We start from the raw sequence: 14,570 nt of genomic DNA, 5'->3' as shown, positions 1-14,570 counted from the left end.
CAATTCAGAACTTTTGATACTTCCAACCTAGACTCTTTGGAAGGTCATAGATGCTCCAAGCATACAGTGATAACCATGGAGTCTTTCTGAAGGAAAATATGCTTACCCACAAATATGTGGATCAAGTTTCAGGGGCATCCAGGCTCCCATGGCCTGTCCTTAAACTTCCTAACAGGTCCAGGGACCAGGATTCAAAACTCCCACTTCAGACACTTGGATTAAGTTTTCTCCACCAAATTACCATAATGCGGCTGATACGTAACAACCACACTGCTCCAAGTTTTGTCTGATTTTCCCAGTTTTTTGTGAGAACCAAGGAGTCAGAAGATTGCCTGAGAGAGGAAAAAGCTACAGTCGAGGCCGTGCACAGCAAATCCCACACAATCCACAGCAGGGGGACCGAGGTGGCCCAGGCATGCAGGCCAGCCCCTCTTCCAGGTTAGAGTCCCAGGGCTCTTGGGAGATCTGTCAAAGAAAAACCAGACTACACTCCAATAAAAATTATTAAACACACACACACACACACACACACACACACACACACACACACACAGCTGGACAGTTGTTAAAGCAGCAAAAAGACTTTTTTTTTTTTTTTTTTGGCCGCGCCGCATGGCTTGTGGGATCTTAGTTCCCCAACCAGGGATGGAACCCAGGCCCCCCACAGTGGAAGCGCGGAGTCTTAACTACTGGACCGCCAGGTAATTCCCCAAAACAGATTTTATTCAGGATTATTGCAATAGGGAAAGAGAGACTTCCATATAGAGCTGAGCTCAAGTCCAAATACAGCCTGGGCAAGTGGGGCTTCCTAGCCAAACAAGGGTGAGAGAGAGTCTGTAGATGGAAACTTACTAAGAGGAGACACCAGGGGAGAGGGGGCTTCCGGAGAGACTGACCTAACAGGATTCTTGCTGAAGACAGACCAGGGCGGTCAGCGATCAGTGGTGCGGGGGACGGCAGAGGATGGGGACTCCAATCAGAGATCACGGCGGGGCAGATATGGAGGGTGGGGCATTCCGGTTAAAGCAATTTAGCCGGATTCTTGCTAAAACTGGACAGTGCAGAGTTGAAGAAAAGGTCAGGGAGCCTGAGTAGAGTTTGGTCAAGGAGAGGATCTTTGTCGGACCTCAGGCAGTGGCCAAAGCTTTCTTGGCTGAGATGAATGCCCCTAAAGTTGGTCTCTAACACAGGGTCAACCAATGAACACATTGGACAGACCCAGCCAGGAAGCCGGGGCGGAGTTTTTTTACTGGACAGACAGTGTTAGACTCTCCCACGCACTTCAGGGCATGCTTGTCCTGGGTCTACCGATCACCTACTCTGTGCAGGACCATGTGAGGCCCTCACTAGTAGATGAAGAGGCAGCCACCCCCTATTAGTGAACCGCAGGCCCCCTTCCCTCTCCTGCCCGCTTCCTTTCCTCCTCGGCTACTATAAATAACACTGCACTGAACATCCTGGAATGGTCCCCTCCCCCCTATTTAGAATTACCTCCTTTAGAACAGATTCTTAGAACTGGAGGAGCTGGGCAAAGGTGTCAGTCAACAAGTGCATTTCCTTGTCACTGGCAGCATCCCTCAAAACCTTTGTGCCCCGGCCCCACACTCGCCAGCCCAGCCTGCACGGCCTCTTCCCAGCATCCTGACTCCTTCCCACCTACAGCCGCCCACCCCTCCCCACCTTTCTCCAGCCTCTCTCCATTCACTCTGCGTCACAAAAAATCTGGGCACAGGAAATGGTAGGCGGACAGGCAGACAGACAGATGGACAGCTGTGTATCTGTAGGTTCCCTGTGGCCAGAAAGCCCGGCCCTTCCTTTTCCCCGGGAAGCCCTCAAGGCTGGGCTGGATCTCTTGTCCTACAGTTGTCCTACAACTGTGCTGCTGACAGCGAGAAGCCCCCATACTCCAAGGGCGGGACCACCTCATGATGCTCAGCTCCCCACCCCACCTCGAACCGCACAGCCACGCTGCCCGTGGCCCTCTCTGTCCCAGAAGTCACGCGCCCAGTTGCCTATCAGCGCCCACTGCTGAGCTGCAGGCACGGCATGGGGACGAAGCAGGCCCATTTCCCCAGGAGCGAAAGCAAGCCCTTGTCGAGGCGCTAGAATGCAGTGCGCTTTGCACCCAGCCAAGCCCCAGCCCTCCCCACGTCCCCTGCACCCGTGCCATCTGCCTCTGTTCCCAGGTAGGCAGTAACCTGCACAGGTGCACTGTGGGGACCAGGTCACACGGCAGCAGCTGACCCTGGGAAAGATGAACTGTCCCAACGTGTGTGTGTAGGTTTGTGTGTATACATGTGTTTGCACGTGACCTTGGCCCAGCCCGAGCCCTCCTGGAAACAGCAGGTGTCTCCTGACCCCAGGTACACCACCTGGAGTTTGGCCAGCCTGGAGGAAAGGGTAACGGTAGGAGGCGGGGGAAAGGGTCCCTCCTCAGGCAGCTCTGGGCTGGCTCCAGGCCCATAAATACTGCAGGCCCAGAGGGCGGGCCACACAGAGGCAGCCACACACCATGGGGCGCTGGGAGCCGGTGGTCTTGGGCCTCGCCTGTTTCCTGGCTGTAGCGAGTGCGGCGAAGGTAAGTGAGGGCGCAGCAGAGGGGTCAGGCCAGGGGAGGGGTCCCTCTCTCCTCCGCTGAGCCAGACCTGGACACTGGGGACAGGGCCCAGCAGAGGGAAGACAGGCAGACAGAGTCACTGGCAGAAAGAGCCAGACTGAGAAAGAGAACCCGACAACAGACGTATCCGCCTTTCCCGGGCACTTACTCTGCATTCTGTGTTTTGCCCTTCGCAGGATGACTCAGGCTGCCAGATAAAATATTGGGTGCCCGATTCAACTTGAACTTCACATAAACCACGAGTAATTTATTTTTGGTATATGTTCCACCCAATATTTAGGACATACACTAAAAAAAAAAAAAAAAAAAAAAAATCATTATTTATCTGAAATTCAAGTGTAACTGAGCAACCTGAACTTTTATTTGCTGAGTCGGCCACCTGACCCACAACACCCCTCTGGCTCCTTCCCCTCTCTAGAGATGTCAACGTTGCCCCTCTTTTCTGGAAGGGGAGACAGGGGCCCAGAGCAGACAAGGGGTTTGTCCAACTTCACACAGCCACAGTGGCTGAGCAGGAACCTGGAACCGGGGCTAGTCCGACCCTGGAGTCTGGCTCGAAGTGTAACCTCCATCTCCTGGCCCCCCACCCACCTGCTTGCTACAGCTCCCCTCCCCAGTGAGAGTCAGGAGGCCCAGCCAACCCTCCTGGGGCAGCCATAACGCCTGAGCTCCCTCACTGCCCTCCTGCAGCGTGAGGGACATAGGGCAGGGAAACACTTCCAGGGTGGAGAGAACAGCCCCACGCAGAGCGGACCATGCCGGTCCCTCCACCCCTCATGCTGATCTCTCAGGCCCTGCTCTTCCCACCTTCTGCTGTCCCGAGGTTCAAACCCCTGCTGCCTGGTTCTGGGCACCTTCTGCCCCCGAGAGAAGGTCACTCTTCTTCAGGGGGAGCTCTTTTCTGGGTGCTGAGGGGGCCCTGGTTCCCTCCGTGTTGCTCCAGAGCCAGCAACGCCCCTCCCCACCGGCCTTGATGGCCAGGGTCCCCATGCCCTGCCCCGCCCCGGGGCCCTCAGGCTGATCTCAATCACACAGACACTTCTGAGCTGCTACCCGCCTGGCCTGACCTGACCCGTGCTCTCTCCCAGCAGCCAGGGAGGCTGATCGGGAAAAATGCCTGGAGGCCGGGGGTGTGGAGGCTCCTCGGGGACTGGACGGGGAGAGAGAGAGACAGGGGCCAGCCTGGGCTTGCCGCCTGGGCCCAACCCCCAGGCGCCCGGCAGGTGTTGCTTCCAGACCCTTCCTCTCCAGTTCCAGCCCGCCTGATCCCCACCCCGGCAAGGCAGGGGGCCCCTCTCAGCATAGACTTCAGAGGGCAGCTGGGATCCCGCCAGGCCTGGGATGTGGGGCTGCCCTGCCCTTGCCCACCTGGAATCGAGCGCAGGTGAGAGCCAGGAAGCATGGACCTGTGCTAACCCTGGACCATGGGGTGAAGCACTGAGAGGGGAGAAGGGCCTGGCTCTGAGTTCAGACAGCAGTTTCCCAGCAGCGATTTCAAACAGGAAAGCCTCAGTGTTCCCTCCAGGAACAATGGGTAGATGAGCACTAGCCCCCCGGATGCTGGTGAGGATTGGACACATTGGTCTACAGGGGGCCAGCTCTGCGCAAGGGCTGGATATGCAGCAGTGGTTCCGGCGCCCTTGGGGTGCTGGGTTCTTTCCCGGCTTGGAGCACAGGGGCTGTGAGGACTTGAGGGGACACCGTCAGGGGAGATGAGCGGAGGAGAAAGACGGGCCCACCGCTCAGGGAGCGCACGGCTGGGCGTGAAACATTCAGTGTCCATGGTGCACCTACCACTGCTGGCAGCTGGACAAGCAAACGGGCCACGAGGGAGATACTGTCGTCACCCATCTTACAGGAGGGGAAACTGAGGCTCAAGGGCATAGGCGGCCACAGCGAGAATCCAAACCTCCACCCCACCTGTCCCGGCCTTCTTGGAAGGCTTTCCTGAGGACACACTGCTTGAACCAGCCTCCTCTGAGATCCAGGGAGCAGGACACCCAGGGGGCGAGTGGGGAGTGAGCCCCCTCCTCAAGCAATGGGGGCAGGTGGCAGGGGCCTCGGCCTCAGGTGCAGATGGGCCCCTCCTTGAAGCTGTCTCTGGGGAGCCTCTGGGCACCCGGGGCCTGCGGGTGGGCTCCCTGCCCCCAGGGGCTGACCAGCCCAAGCCCCCCTGATCTCCCACCTCCCATCCCAGCTGGGCGCCGTGTACACGGAGGGCGGCTTCGTGGAAGGCGTCAACAAGAAGCTGGGCCTCTTTGGCAACTATGTCGACATCTTCAAGGGCATCCCCTATGCCGCTGCCCCCAAGCCCCTGGAGAACCCTCAGCAACACCCCGGCTGGCAAGGTGGGAGTGGGTGAGGGTGGGGCAGGCCCTGTGGCTGGGGGGCCCATCCTCATCCCAACCCCTCCGGCCGTTCCCAGGAATTCTGAAGGCCAAGAACTTCAAGAATCGATGCCTGCAGGCCACCATCACCCAGGACAGCACCTACGGGAAAGAGGACTGCCTCTACCTCAACATCTGGGTCCCCCAGGGCAGGAAGGAAGGTCTGCTCCCCCCACACACCCTCCAGCTCCCCTCGCCCTGCAGGAAGCCCCCAAGTAGCCAGAGGCCGGGTCCCTGCCCCTGGGTTGTGTCTGGGGGCTTCAGAGCTGAACTTCCCTGACATCAGCACAGAGCGGGGAGGGGGCTCATCTGGGGTCCCCGGGCCTGCTCCCCCCGCCTCAGTCTCCAGAAACCTGCCCGTCATGATCTGGATCTACGGAGGTGGCTTCCTCATGGGGGCCGGCCATGGGCCCAACTTTCTCAGCAACTACCTGTACGACGGGGAGGAGATCGCCACTCAGGGAAACGTCATCGTGGTCAGTTTCAACTACCGCGTCGGCCCGCTGGGCTTCCTCAGCACCGGGGACTCCAACCTGCCAGGTCTGCTGGGCACTTGGGGCACTGGGTGTGGGAGTAAGCATGCCCGGCCCCTAAGCTCTGAGCCCAGCGGGGACACCCCTCAGCAACCCTTGTCCTGAAACAACTCCCGACATCCCCCCAGAAAGGCCCAGAATCCTGCCTGCAGAGTGAGGGAGCTGGAGCTGGACCGTAAGACACAGCTGTAGCAAAAGAGAAGAGGTTGCCAGCCAGACCCAGAGAGAGCCGGGGGGAGGGGCAGGGAGCCAAGTGAAAGAGACAGGGGCTGGGACACTGAGGCAGTGACTCGGGACACGGAAGCCCCAGGACAGACGAGAGGGACTGTGGCCCAGCGGGAGACAGCTGAGCGGCCCTGGCCCTCCTGCGCCCCTTCCCTAGCCTGGGACCCGCTCCCATAGCTCCCAGCCCACCAGCCTCCTGGGGACGCTGCAGGACGTACCATCCTGGGGCTCCAGAGGGTCTCCGCACAGTCGGGGACATTCTCATCCCACCCACACGGACAGCGCACCTTGTGTGGGCCGGGCCCCTAGCACCCGGGTCTGGGCTGAGGGTCCCCGATGAAGACCCCTGCCCTGTCCCCAGGTAACTACGGCCTTCGGGATCAGCACATGGCCATCGCTTGGGTGAAGAGGAACATTGCAGCCTTTGGGGGTGACCCTGACAACATCACCATCTTTGGGGAATCAGCCGGGGGTGCCAGCGTCTCTCTGCAGGTCTGGGGACCCCTAAGGGGGGGCCTGCCCCCCAGGGTGTGGGAGGGGGTGATGCGGATAGGGAGTAGGGGGGCTGGAGCTGATGTGTGGGGTGTCCTTGGCCGAGCCCTGGAGACGGGGGGTGGGGGGGGCGAGGCTGGTGACAGAACCTCTGTGTATTGCAGACCCTCTCTCCCTACAACAAGGGCCTCATCAAGCGAGCCATCAGCCAGAGTGGTGTGGCCCTGTGCCCCTGGGCCATCCAGAAGAACCCCCTCTTCTGGGCCAAAAGGGTAAAAGGAGGAGCTGTTGGGGGGGAGGAGCCTTCCTCCTTTCCACTCTGTCCTGGACCCCGTGTTCTCTGCCCTGAGCACTGCCTCTCCCCAACCCCCAGATCGCAGAGAAGGTGGGCTGCCCCTTGAACGATACTGGCCGGATGGCCAGGTGTCTGAAGGTCACCGACCCCCGTGCCCTGACATTGGCCTATAAGATGCCCCTGGCAGGCATGGAGTGTGAGTAGGGGCTGCTGGGCGGGAGACACAGGGGCTCCACATTGGGCTCCAGGTCTGATCCTGGCTCTGTCGCCAACTCGCTGGCATCCCCAGGCAGCTTGCTGCCACCACTGCCCTTGCAGGCCTCAGTGGCCTCGGCCGTAAGGGGAGGAGGGGCCGTTCTTTCCTCTTGTCTTCGGTGGGTCACGACCCCTTTGAGAAGCTGATGAATGTTTGGTCCCCGTCCCCCAACAATGCACACATATGCAGTCATCTGTACACAATTTTTGGCAGACTCATGGACCCCAGACCAAGAGCCTCTGTACTAGACGAACATTCATTCTTTATTCCTGAACATTTCCTGAACACCCCCTGTAGCATTTGGCCCTTCCAGCTCTGCTACTCTGTACCCCAGGAAGGTCAGGGGGACCCCAGCAGCAAAATGCTATGAGTGTCAGTCTCATCAGCCCAGTAGGTGAGAATTCTCTCTTGCTCCTTCTTCTAAGGCAAAGCATAATGGGACCCCATCATTTGTATTTTACCTAATGTGAATTAAACCATAAGTGCTAGGCAAAATGAAACCAAAGCAAACAACATGGCCCCAAACGCAAACCAACTTCATGTCTGAGGGTTCCGCATCTGGGGAGTCAACCAACTGAAGATGGAAAACATTAAAAAAAAAAAACAAAATTCCAGGAAGTTCCCAAAAGCAAAACTTGAGTTTGCCTCTCCCTGGCAACTATTTACATAGCGTTTGCATGGCATTTACAACTATTTACATAGCATTCACATTGTATTAGGTATTATAAGTAATCTAGAAATGATTTAAAGTACACGGGTGAATGTGGGTAGGTTATATGCAAACGCTGCACCATTTTATATAAGAGACTTGAGCACCTGGATTTTGGTGTCCTGGTAGCAATACCCGTGGATTTGCAGGAATGCGACTCTATTTCCTTTTGAGCTGAACTGGAGGGAAAACGGGCCAGGCCTAATGAAGGCAGGGCAACCCTCTGCCCTGAGCCAGCCATATGGTCCTTTCCAGGCCAGTTCAGGGGTTCTCGCACCATTTCCGGCTAACAGACTGGAACCCAGCGCGGAGAGGGGGCACTCTTTCTCCATCGGTCCCCTCAATGATTTCGAGGCCTTCCTCCTCCCTGATTTAGGCCCAGCAAGAAAAGAGGGACAGGAAAGGGACATCAGCTGCAGCGAGAGGACAGTCTTGGCCCCTGGACCAGTGGTTCTCAACCTGGGCGATTTTGTGCCCAGGGAGCAGGTGGCAGAGTCTGGAGACACTTTTGGTGGTTGCAGCTGGGGAGAAGGTGTTACTGGTGTCCAGTGGGTCAAGGCCAGGGAGGCCGCTAAACACCCTGCACTGTGCAGGACAGCCCCTACGACAGAATGATCGGGCCCGAATGTAGGTAGCGCTGAAGCCGAGGAGCCCTAGTCTCCATCAAAGGTGGCAGATCTCCACCGCGGCCTCAGGATGGAGTCAGCTCCTGGCCTGGAGGTTGAGGGGCGGGGCAGGTGGGTACCGGAAGGTGTGAAAACCTGCTGCTCTCCCCACCCCGCACCCCAGACCCCATGCTGTTCTACCTGGGCTTCCTCCCTGTCATCGACGGAGACTTCCTCCCCAGTGACCCCATCAACCTGTACGCCAATGCTGCGGACATTGACTACATAGCAGGCACCAACAACATGGACGGCCACATCTTTGCCAGCTTTGAGATGCCAGCCATCAACAAGAACAAAGAGGCCATCACAGGGTAAGTGGGGGGGTGGCACAGGGACAGTGCCCCAGGGCAGCTGGGGGAGGCATCGACCGAATGAGGAAGTCCGCACCGTGGCAGTGATGGGGGGGGTCGCCCGTGGCCTTCTGCGGCATAGGGGTGCAGATACCCTCCTGTGGGTGTGGGGTGGAGGATCCAGTGTCAGCTTGGACTCTGCAGGGAGGACTTCTACAAGATGGTCAGCGGGTTCACCATCACCAAGGGACCCAGAGGTGCCAACGCCACCTTTGAAGTCTACACCAAGTCCTGGGCCCAAGACTCGTCCCAGGAGAACAAGAAGAAGACCGTGGTGCACTTTGAGACCGACGTCCTCTTCCTGATGCCCACGGAGATCGCCGTGGCCCAGCACAAGACCAAGGCCAAGTGAGGAGGGGGGCGCGGGGCTGGCCCACCTGGGATCACGCGCTTTCCCAGCGAGACCTGGCAGGTGGGTGGCTCCCAGGTGTCCGAGAGGCCTGGGAAAGGCATGCTCAGTCCCTGCCTGTGCCTGCACCATCTGCCAGGCCTGACGGGGCTTGAGAGGGCCCCTCTTCCCCTCCCAGCCTTGAGGGCTTTACAAAACCCTCCTGTGACCCTCTGCCCAGTGCAGCCCTGCACGCTCTCCCGCACCCCGTAGCTCTTCCCATCGGAAAGTCCTTGAGTCTGCCTTCCATCCCTCATGCTGTGTAGAAGGAAGGAAACACTGGGTGATGTTCTCTGCTGTGGGTTTTGAATTTGCCAACTTTCAAAATAAGCATGTGGCCACATTAAAAACCTCCATATAATAATAGCCAGTGAAAATAAAAAATAAGTTAGGAATGCTTAAAAAGTAGAAAGATAAAATTAAACCTAGAAGTCTGGGATGAAAGCTTTGCAATAAATTTAGCTCTGAGGTTCCTGTCAGTCAAAGCAAAAAGGGAAACATCTGAGGGCATATACTACCTTGTCCAATCAAATCAAGAATACAAATTCACTTGCAGAGAAAAACAATCTGTTTTTTTTTTTTTGGCTGTGCCATGCAGCATGCAGGATCTTAGTTCCCTGACCAGGGATTGAACCCATGCTCCCTGCAGTGGAAGCGTGCAGTCTTAACCACTGGACCGCCAGGGAAGTCACAAAAACAATCTTTCTTAATACTGAATTATGAAAGGAAGATGCCTCCCTACGTTTGGTGGAGGCGAAGTATAAATACAATTGAAATTGTAGAACCCATGCAGTCATAAATTTGGTCACAGCTTTCCTTCCCCCAGGTGTAATGACCCAGATCCTTCCTGAGTCTTTTTTTAAAAAATACTTTATATTTATTTATCTATATATCTATTTATTTATTTTGTCCATACCACGTGGCTTGCGGGATCTTAGTTCCCCGACCAGGGATTGAACCCGAGCCCTCGGCACAGAAAGCGCCGAGTCCTAACCACTGCGCAACCACGGAAGTCCCCTTCTGAGTCTTGTGGGAATTCCCCAGACCCTTCCCTGCTCTCCCCATGGCCTTCCCCTGGGGCCCCATCTCCAGGGTGGGTGGCCCCAGGTGAGCACCCTGCCAACATGGGTGGTCTCCACTGCCCTCCTCAGGAGCGCCAAGACCTACTCCTACCTATTCTCCTACCCGTCTCGGATGCCCATCTACCCCCGCTGGGTGGGGGCTGACCATGCAGATGAACTCCAGTATGTCTTCGGGACGCCCTTTGCCATCCGGCTGGGCTACCGACCCCAAGACAGGGCTGTCTCCAAGGCCATGATCGCCTACTGGACCAACTTTGCCAGAACTGGGTAAGGCAGCGGTGAGAGTGGCCTCCTGCCACCTTGCCCTGCAGGGCTGGGGTCCAGTTCCTGTTCCCTCACTTACACTTAACCTCCCTGAGCCTCGGTACCCCCGTCTGTGTAAGGCTCAGAGCTCCTGGCTGGGCCTCAGGATGCGCACGTGCCCAGCCAGTGCCCAGGAGACAGGGAAGTGCTTACGGGGCAGAGGGTGGAGGACTGCCCAGGAGAGCCGGGGCAGAGCCGGGCCAGGGACCTGGGTCTCCAGCCTGCCGTGAGCCCCTGGGCCCCAGCCAGCTACCCAGCTTTTTTTCTCACTCTGCAGGGACCCTAACATGGGCCACTCGCCTGTGCCCACGCACTGGGATCCCTACACCCTGGAAAGTGGCAACTACCTCGAAATCAACAAGAAGATGGATGGCAGCTCCATGAAGCAGCACCTGAGGACCAATTACGTGCAGTACTGGACCGTGTCCTACCAGGCACTGCCCACGGTGCTCGGCGAGGGGGCCACCCCCGTGCCCACCGCGGGAGACTCCGAGGCCACCCCCGCGCCCCCCGCGGGAGACTCTGAGGCCACCCCCGCGCCCACCGCGGGAGACTCTGAGGCCACCCCCGCGCCCACCGCGGGAGACTCTGAGGCCACCCCCGCGCCCACCGCGGGAGACTCTGAGGCCACCCCCGCGCCCACCGCGGGAGACTCTGAGGCCACCCCCGCGCCCACCGCGGGAGACTCTGAGGCCACACCCGCGCCCACCGCGGGAGACTCTGAGGCCACACCCGCGCCCCCCGCGGGCGACTCTGAGGCCACACCCGCGCCCCCCGCGGGCGACTCTGAGGTGGCTCAGATGCCCATAGTCATTGGCTTCTAATGTCCTTGGCCTCCAGAGGCCCCAGGGTGGGACCCCAGGGCCCACCTTCCCTCCCGAGCTCTTCCTGAATAAAGCCTCATCCCTCTCTGTCTGGCATCTCTTTTTGCTCCCAAGACCCCCAGCTGGAGGAAGGGGGGCCCTCAGCTCTCGTGACAGCACCAGGCGCCCGGCCCAAGGGGTTCACCCTGATCTGTCAGCCCTCAAGCTCCAGGAAGCTGACAGGACCATCCTCATTCTGGAGAGGAGGAAACAGGTTCAAAGAAGTGAAGCGTCAGGGCCAGGACTGGGATTCCGGCGTGGGTCCCCTCCACACAAGGCTGGGCTCTGCAGGCGGTGGCCGCCTCTGGGCCGGTAGAGCCCAGTCACGGCCAGGTCCTCTGGGGTGCGGGGAGGGACCTCTGTGTTCTAACTACGGTCTGGGGAGAGAAACGAATTCTGCCTCCAGCTGGATGCGAGTCAGTGAGAGGGTAAAAGCATTGCACTGGGAGGATCAGAAGCAAAGGGTGCAAGAGAGCTGGGTGTTGGGCAGTGCCCGATGTCCCTGGCAGAGCCGGCGGCGGGAGGCAGAGGTCAGAGTCAGGGTCATCTCCACCTCTGGGAGTCTAGCCCAGGCACGTGCCCAAGGTCATCAGAGCAAGATTCAAACCCAGAGACTCCACAGCCAGTGCTTGCAACAATGCTGGGGCTTCTTCTCCCCGCTCCCCGCTCCCCTCCATTCTTTAGTCATGTGGGGCGGGGGTGAGGGGTCAGAGATTCCGGAGTCCTGAGCAGCTCAGCCTGGGGGCGGGGGGGCGTGGCGAGTGGTGCAGCAGCACCGGGGGGTCAGCCGGCCACCCTCCCTCTCCAGCAACCGATGGAAGGCTGAGCCCGGGCAGCGAGTCCTGCAGCCCCACGCAGCAGAGCTGAACAGGGGGCAAACCTGGCCCACCGAGGAGCAGGGGTCACCCCAGGCTGGCCTGTGACCACCTTGGCGGCTCTGGGCTTCCTGGCCTGGTCGGGTGTAAAAGACTGAGGGAGATAGCCCCTTGCTGCAGCGTGGGCTCTCCCGGTGACTAGCCCTGCTCTCGGCCAACGGAGCCCAAGGATGCGATGTATCCCTGCTCTGCGCGCACATGACTTCTCTAAGTGTTTCTAGCTGCTGGGTCTGCTCTCAGGAGCCTCCTCTGGGCCTGGACAGTGCTGCGACGTGGTACTTCTCCCCCTTGCTGGGGGAGAGAACAGCTATGCCTATCATTCAGGAAATCATGTCCCTGGATGGCTGGGCCTCATCACAATGGCCGGCATCCGGGTGTGTGCTCAGTCCCTAGGCTGCACAGGCCTCCCTGGCAGGGGCGGGCCCTGCTGTGTGTCTGGGTGACACCTGCAGCCGTCGGGACAACTTGGGGATGCCTCGTAATTCGTGTGGCTCTTGCCTTTCCAGGCTTTATCCAGGGGATGAAGCTGAAAATACCAAGGTGCAGGCCAGAGGCCTGTCCAGAGTCCTGGAGGCTCCCTGATGGGCCAAGTGGTAGCCCTTTAACTCCTATCATGATGAAGCCCCGGGGGAACACACAGGTGAGCTCAGGTCAGAGTCTGTTTACCACCCTGATGAGATGTGGTGCTTCAGTATGTCATTGGCAAGGCTGTGCCCAAGCGTGTCTGTGGGTTGGCCGTCTTGGGGGCATCCCCCCCTCCCTGCCCCATGCCTCATCTTTCAACCTTCCCCATGGGAAAGGTTCAAACAACCCCCCTCCCCGTGACATAGCCAAAACACAGACTTGGACAAAGAACGCAGCCATTCTAGGGGACTGCAAGCTCTAAGGGCTCTGGCCCAGCTAACCTTTAGGACAAACTCAGTACCAACACAACTGCATCTGTAAACTGGTGATTGTGTAAGACGGTGGACCTCAGAACCACACGGCCTCTGACTTTATCTTGGCTAGAGAGGGACAATGCAGGGGTCCGTCACTGGCAGGAATCAGCCTCCTTATCCTGGCAAACGAGCGCTCACACGGGATTCATCAGACGCCAGCCCGGATGAGTGGCCACCATGTGCCCGACAGAGAGCGGCAGGACGCCTTCTAGCGAGTTTCTGGGTGAAATCAATTGTATGAAGAGTTGCAGAAAATCCTAGAGTTGCTGTAAATCCTAGTTCACAAGAGCAGAAATCCTTAAGGAGTGAGGCCCAGCTGTAGCCTTAAAAGCTGCATCACAAATACTTCCCCCGGACGGGAAACCAGCAGGAAAAGGAATTCTGATGTCAGAGACAAGGATTCCAGGAGGTCAAGGGTCGATCACAGGGCCCTGGAGCATGCAGAGCCCCCGCTGTCCATAGCCCACTGGCTAATAATGACCCCCTGGCCTGTTCCTTCCCACATTGCACTTTTTGATCTGTTGACAATTTCTCCCCACTTAGTGCTGATGAAATTCCAGAGTTTGACCTTGAAATCTACAAGTGGTAGACTGGTGGTCAAGACACTCTAACAGGACAAGGAGAAAATGCTCCCTCTTCCTCGAAAGCTGTAGAAATCAGCTTGCATATGTCAATCCCAGTCTACTATATATAAAATAGATAACTAATAAGAACCTACTGTATAGCATTCTGAACTCTACTCAGTACTCTGTAATAACCTATATGGGAAAAGAATCTAAAAAAGAGTGGATATATGTATATGTATAATTGATTCACTTTGCTGTGCAGCAGAAACTAATACAACATTGTAAATCAACTATACTCCAATAAAAATTAATTAAAAAAATATTTTGCCAATAAGAAAAAGAAGAAAAGCAGCTTGGAAGGAAGTTATTTTTTAAAAAACTGGGATAAAAATATATATAACATAAAAATGTTAATTTTATAAACAAATAAACATTTATTTAAATATTAAATTATTAAATAGATTATTTATTTAAAGATCATTTATTTATTTATTTATTTATTTATTTGGCTGCGTCGGGTCTTCGTTGTGGCTCTCGGGCTTCTCTCTAGTTGTGGTGCGCAGGCTCCAGAGCGCGCGGGCTCAGTAGTTGCGGCACGCAGGCTCTCTAGTTGTGGCCCACAGGTTTAGTTGCCCTGCGGCATGTGGGGATCTTAGTTCCCCGACCAGGGATCGAACGCACGTCCCCTGAATTGGAAGGCAGATTCTTAACCACTGGACCACCAGGGAAGTCCCAAATATTTTATATTTAAAAATATGATTCAATGACATTAATTCCATTCACACTGTTGTGCAACCATCACCACTATTTCCAAAACTTTTCATCACCCCAGATAGAAACTTTGTACCCATTAAGCAGTAACTCCCCATCACCCCCCACCTCCACCCCAGTAATCTCTTCTACTTTCTGTTCCAATCAATTTGCCTGTTCCAGATATTTCTTACAAGTGGAATCAGTGTTTTCAAGGTCCATCCACATTGTAGCATGAATCAGAGCTCCATTCCTTTTTAGATCTGAATAATATTC

General features: G+C 56.8%; 1 protein-coding gene across 2 annotated transcripts; it reads left to right on the top strand.

The window, feature by feature from the left end:
* Positions 1-2,497: 2,497 nt before the first annotated feature.
* Positions 2,498-11,126, top strand: CEL (carboxyl ester lipase; the record flags this gene model as incomplete). Of its 2 annotated transcripts, XM_082621763.1 has the most annotated exons (12): positions 2,498-2,578; positions 4,815-4,965; positions 5,043-5,165; positions 5,347-5,544; positions 6,124-6,254; positions 6,419-6,526; positions 6,628-6,745; positions 8,304-8,490; positions 8,674-8,877; positions 10,069-10,266; positions 10,580-10,862; positions 11,094-11,126. In XM_082621763.1, the coding sequence occupies 12 exons, from the start codon at positions 2,513-2,515 to the stop codon at positions 11,124-11,126; spliced, it is 1,800 nt and encodes a 599-aa protein (XP_082477889.1). The 2 variants fall into 2 exon arrangements, with proteins under 2 accessions (XP_082477889.1, XP_082477888.1); XM_082621762.1 differs by having other exon boundaries at positions 2,513-2,578; positions 10,580-11,126.
* Positions 11,127-14,570: the final 3,444 nt, after the last annotated feature.

This window comes from Mesoplodon mirus, assembly GCF_964341445.2.
Source record: "Mesoplodon mirus genome assembly, chromosome: 1".
Classification (NCBI taxonomy): Eukaryota; Metazoa; Chordata; class Mammalia; order Artiodactyla; family Ziphiidae; genus Mesoplodon; species Mesoplodon mirus.
The sequence above is the reverse complement of the archived record's forward strand: the minus strand, read 5'-3'. Positions and strand labels throughout refer to the sequence as shown.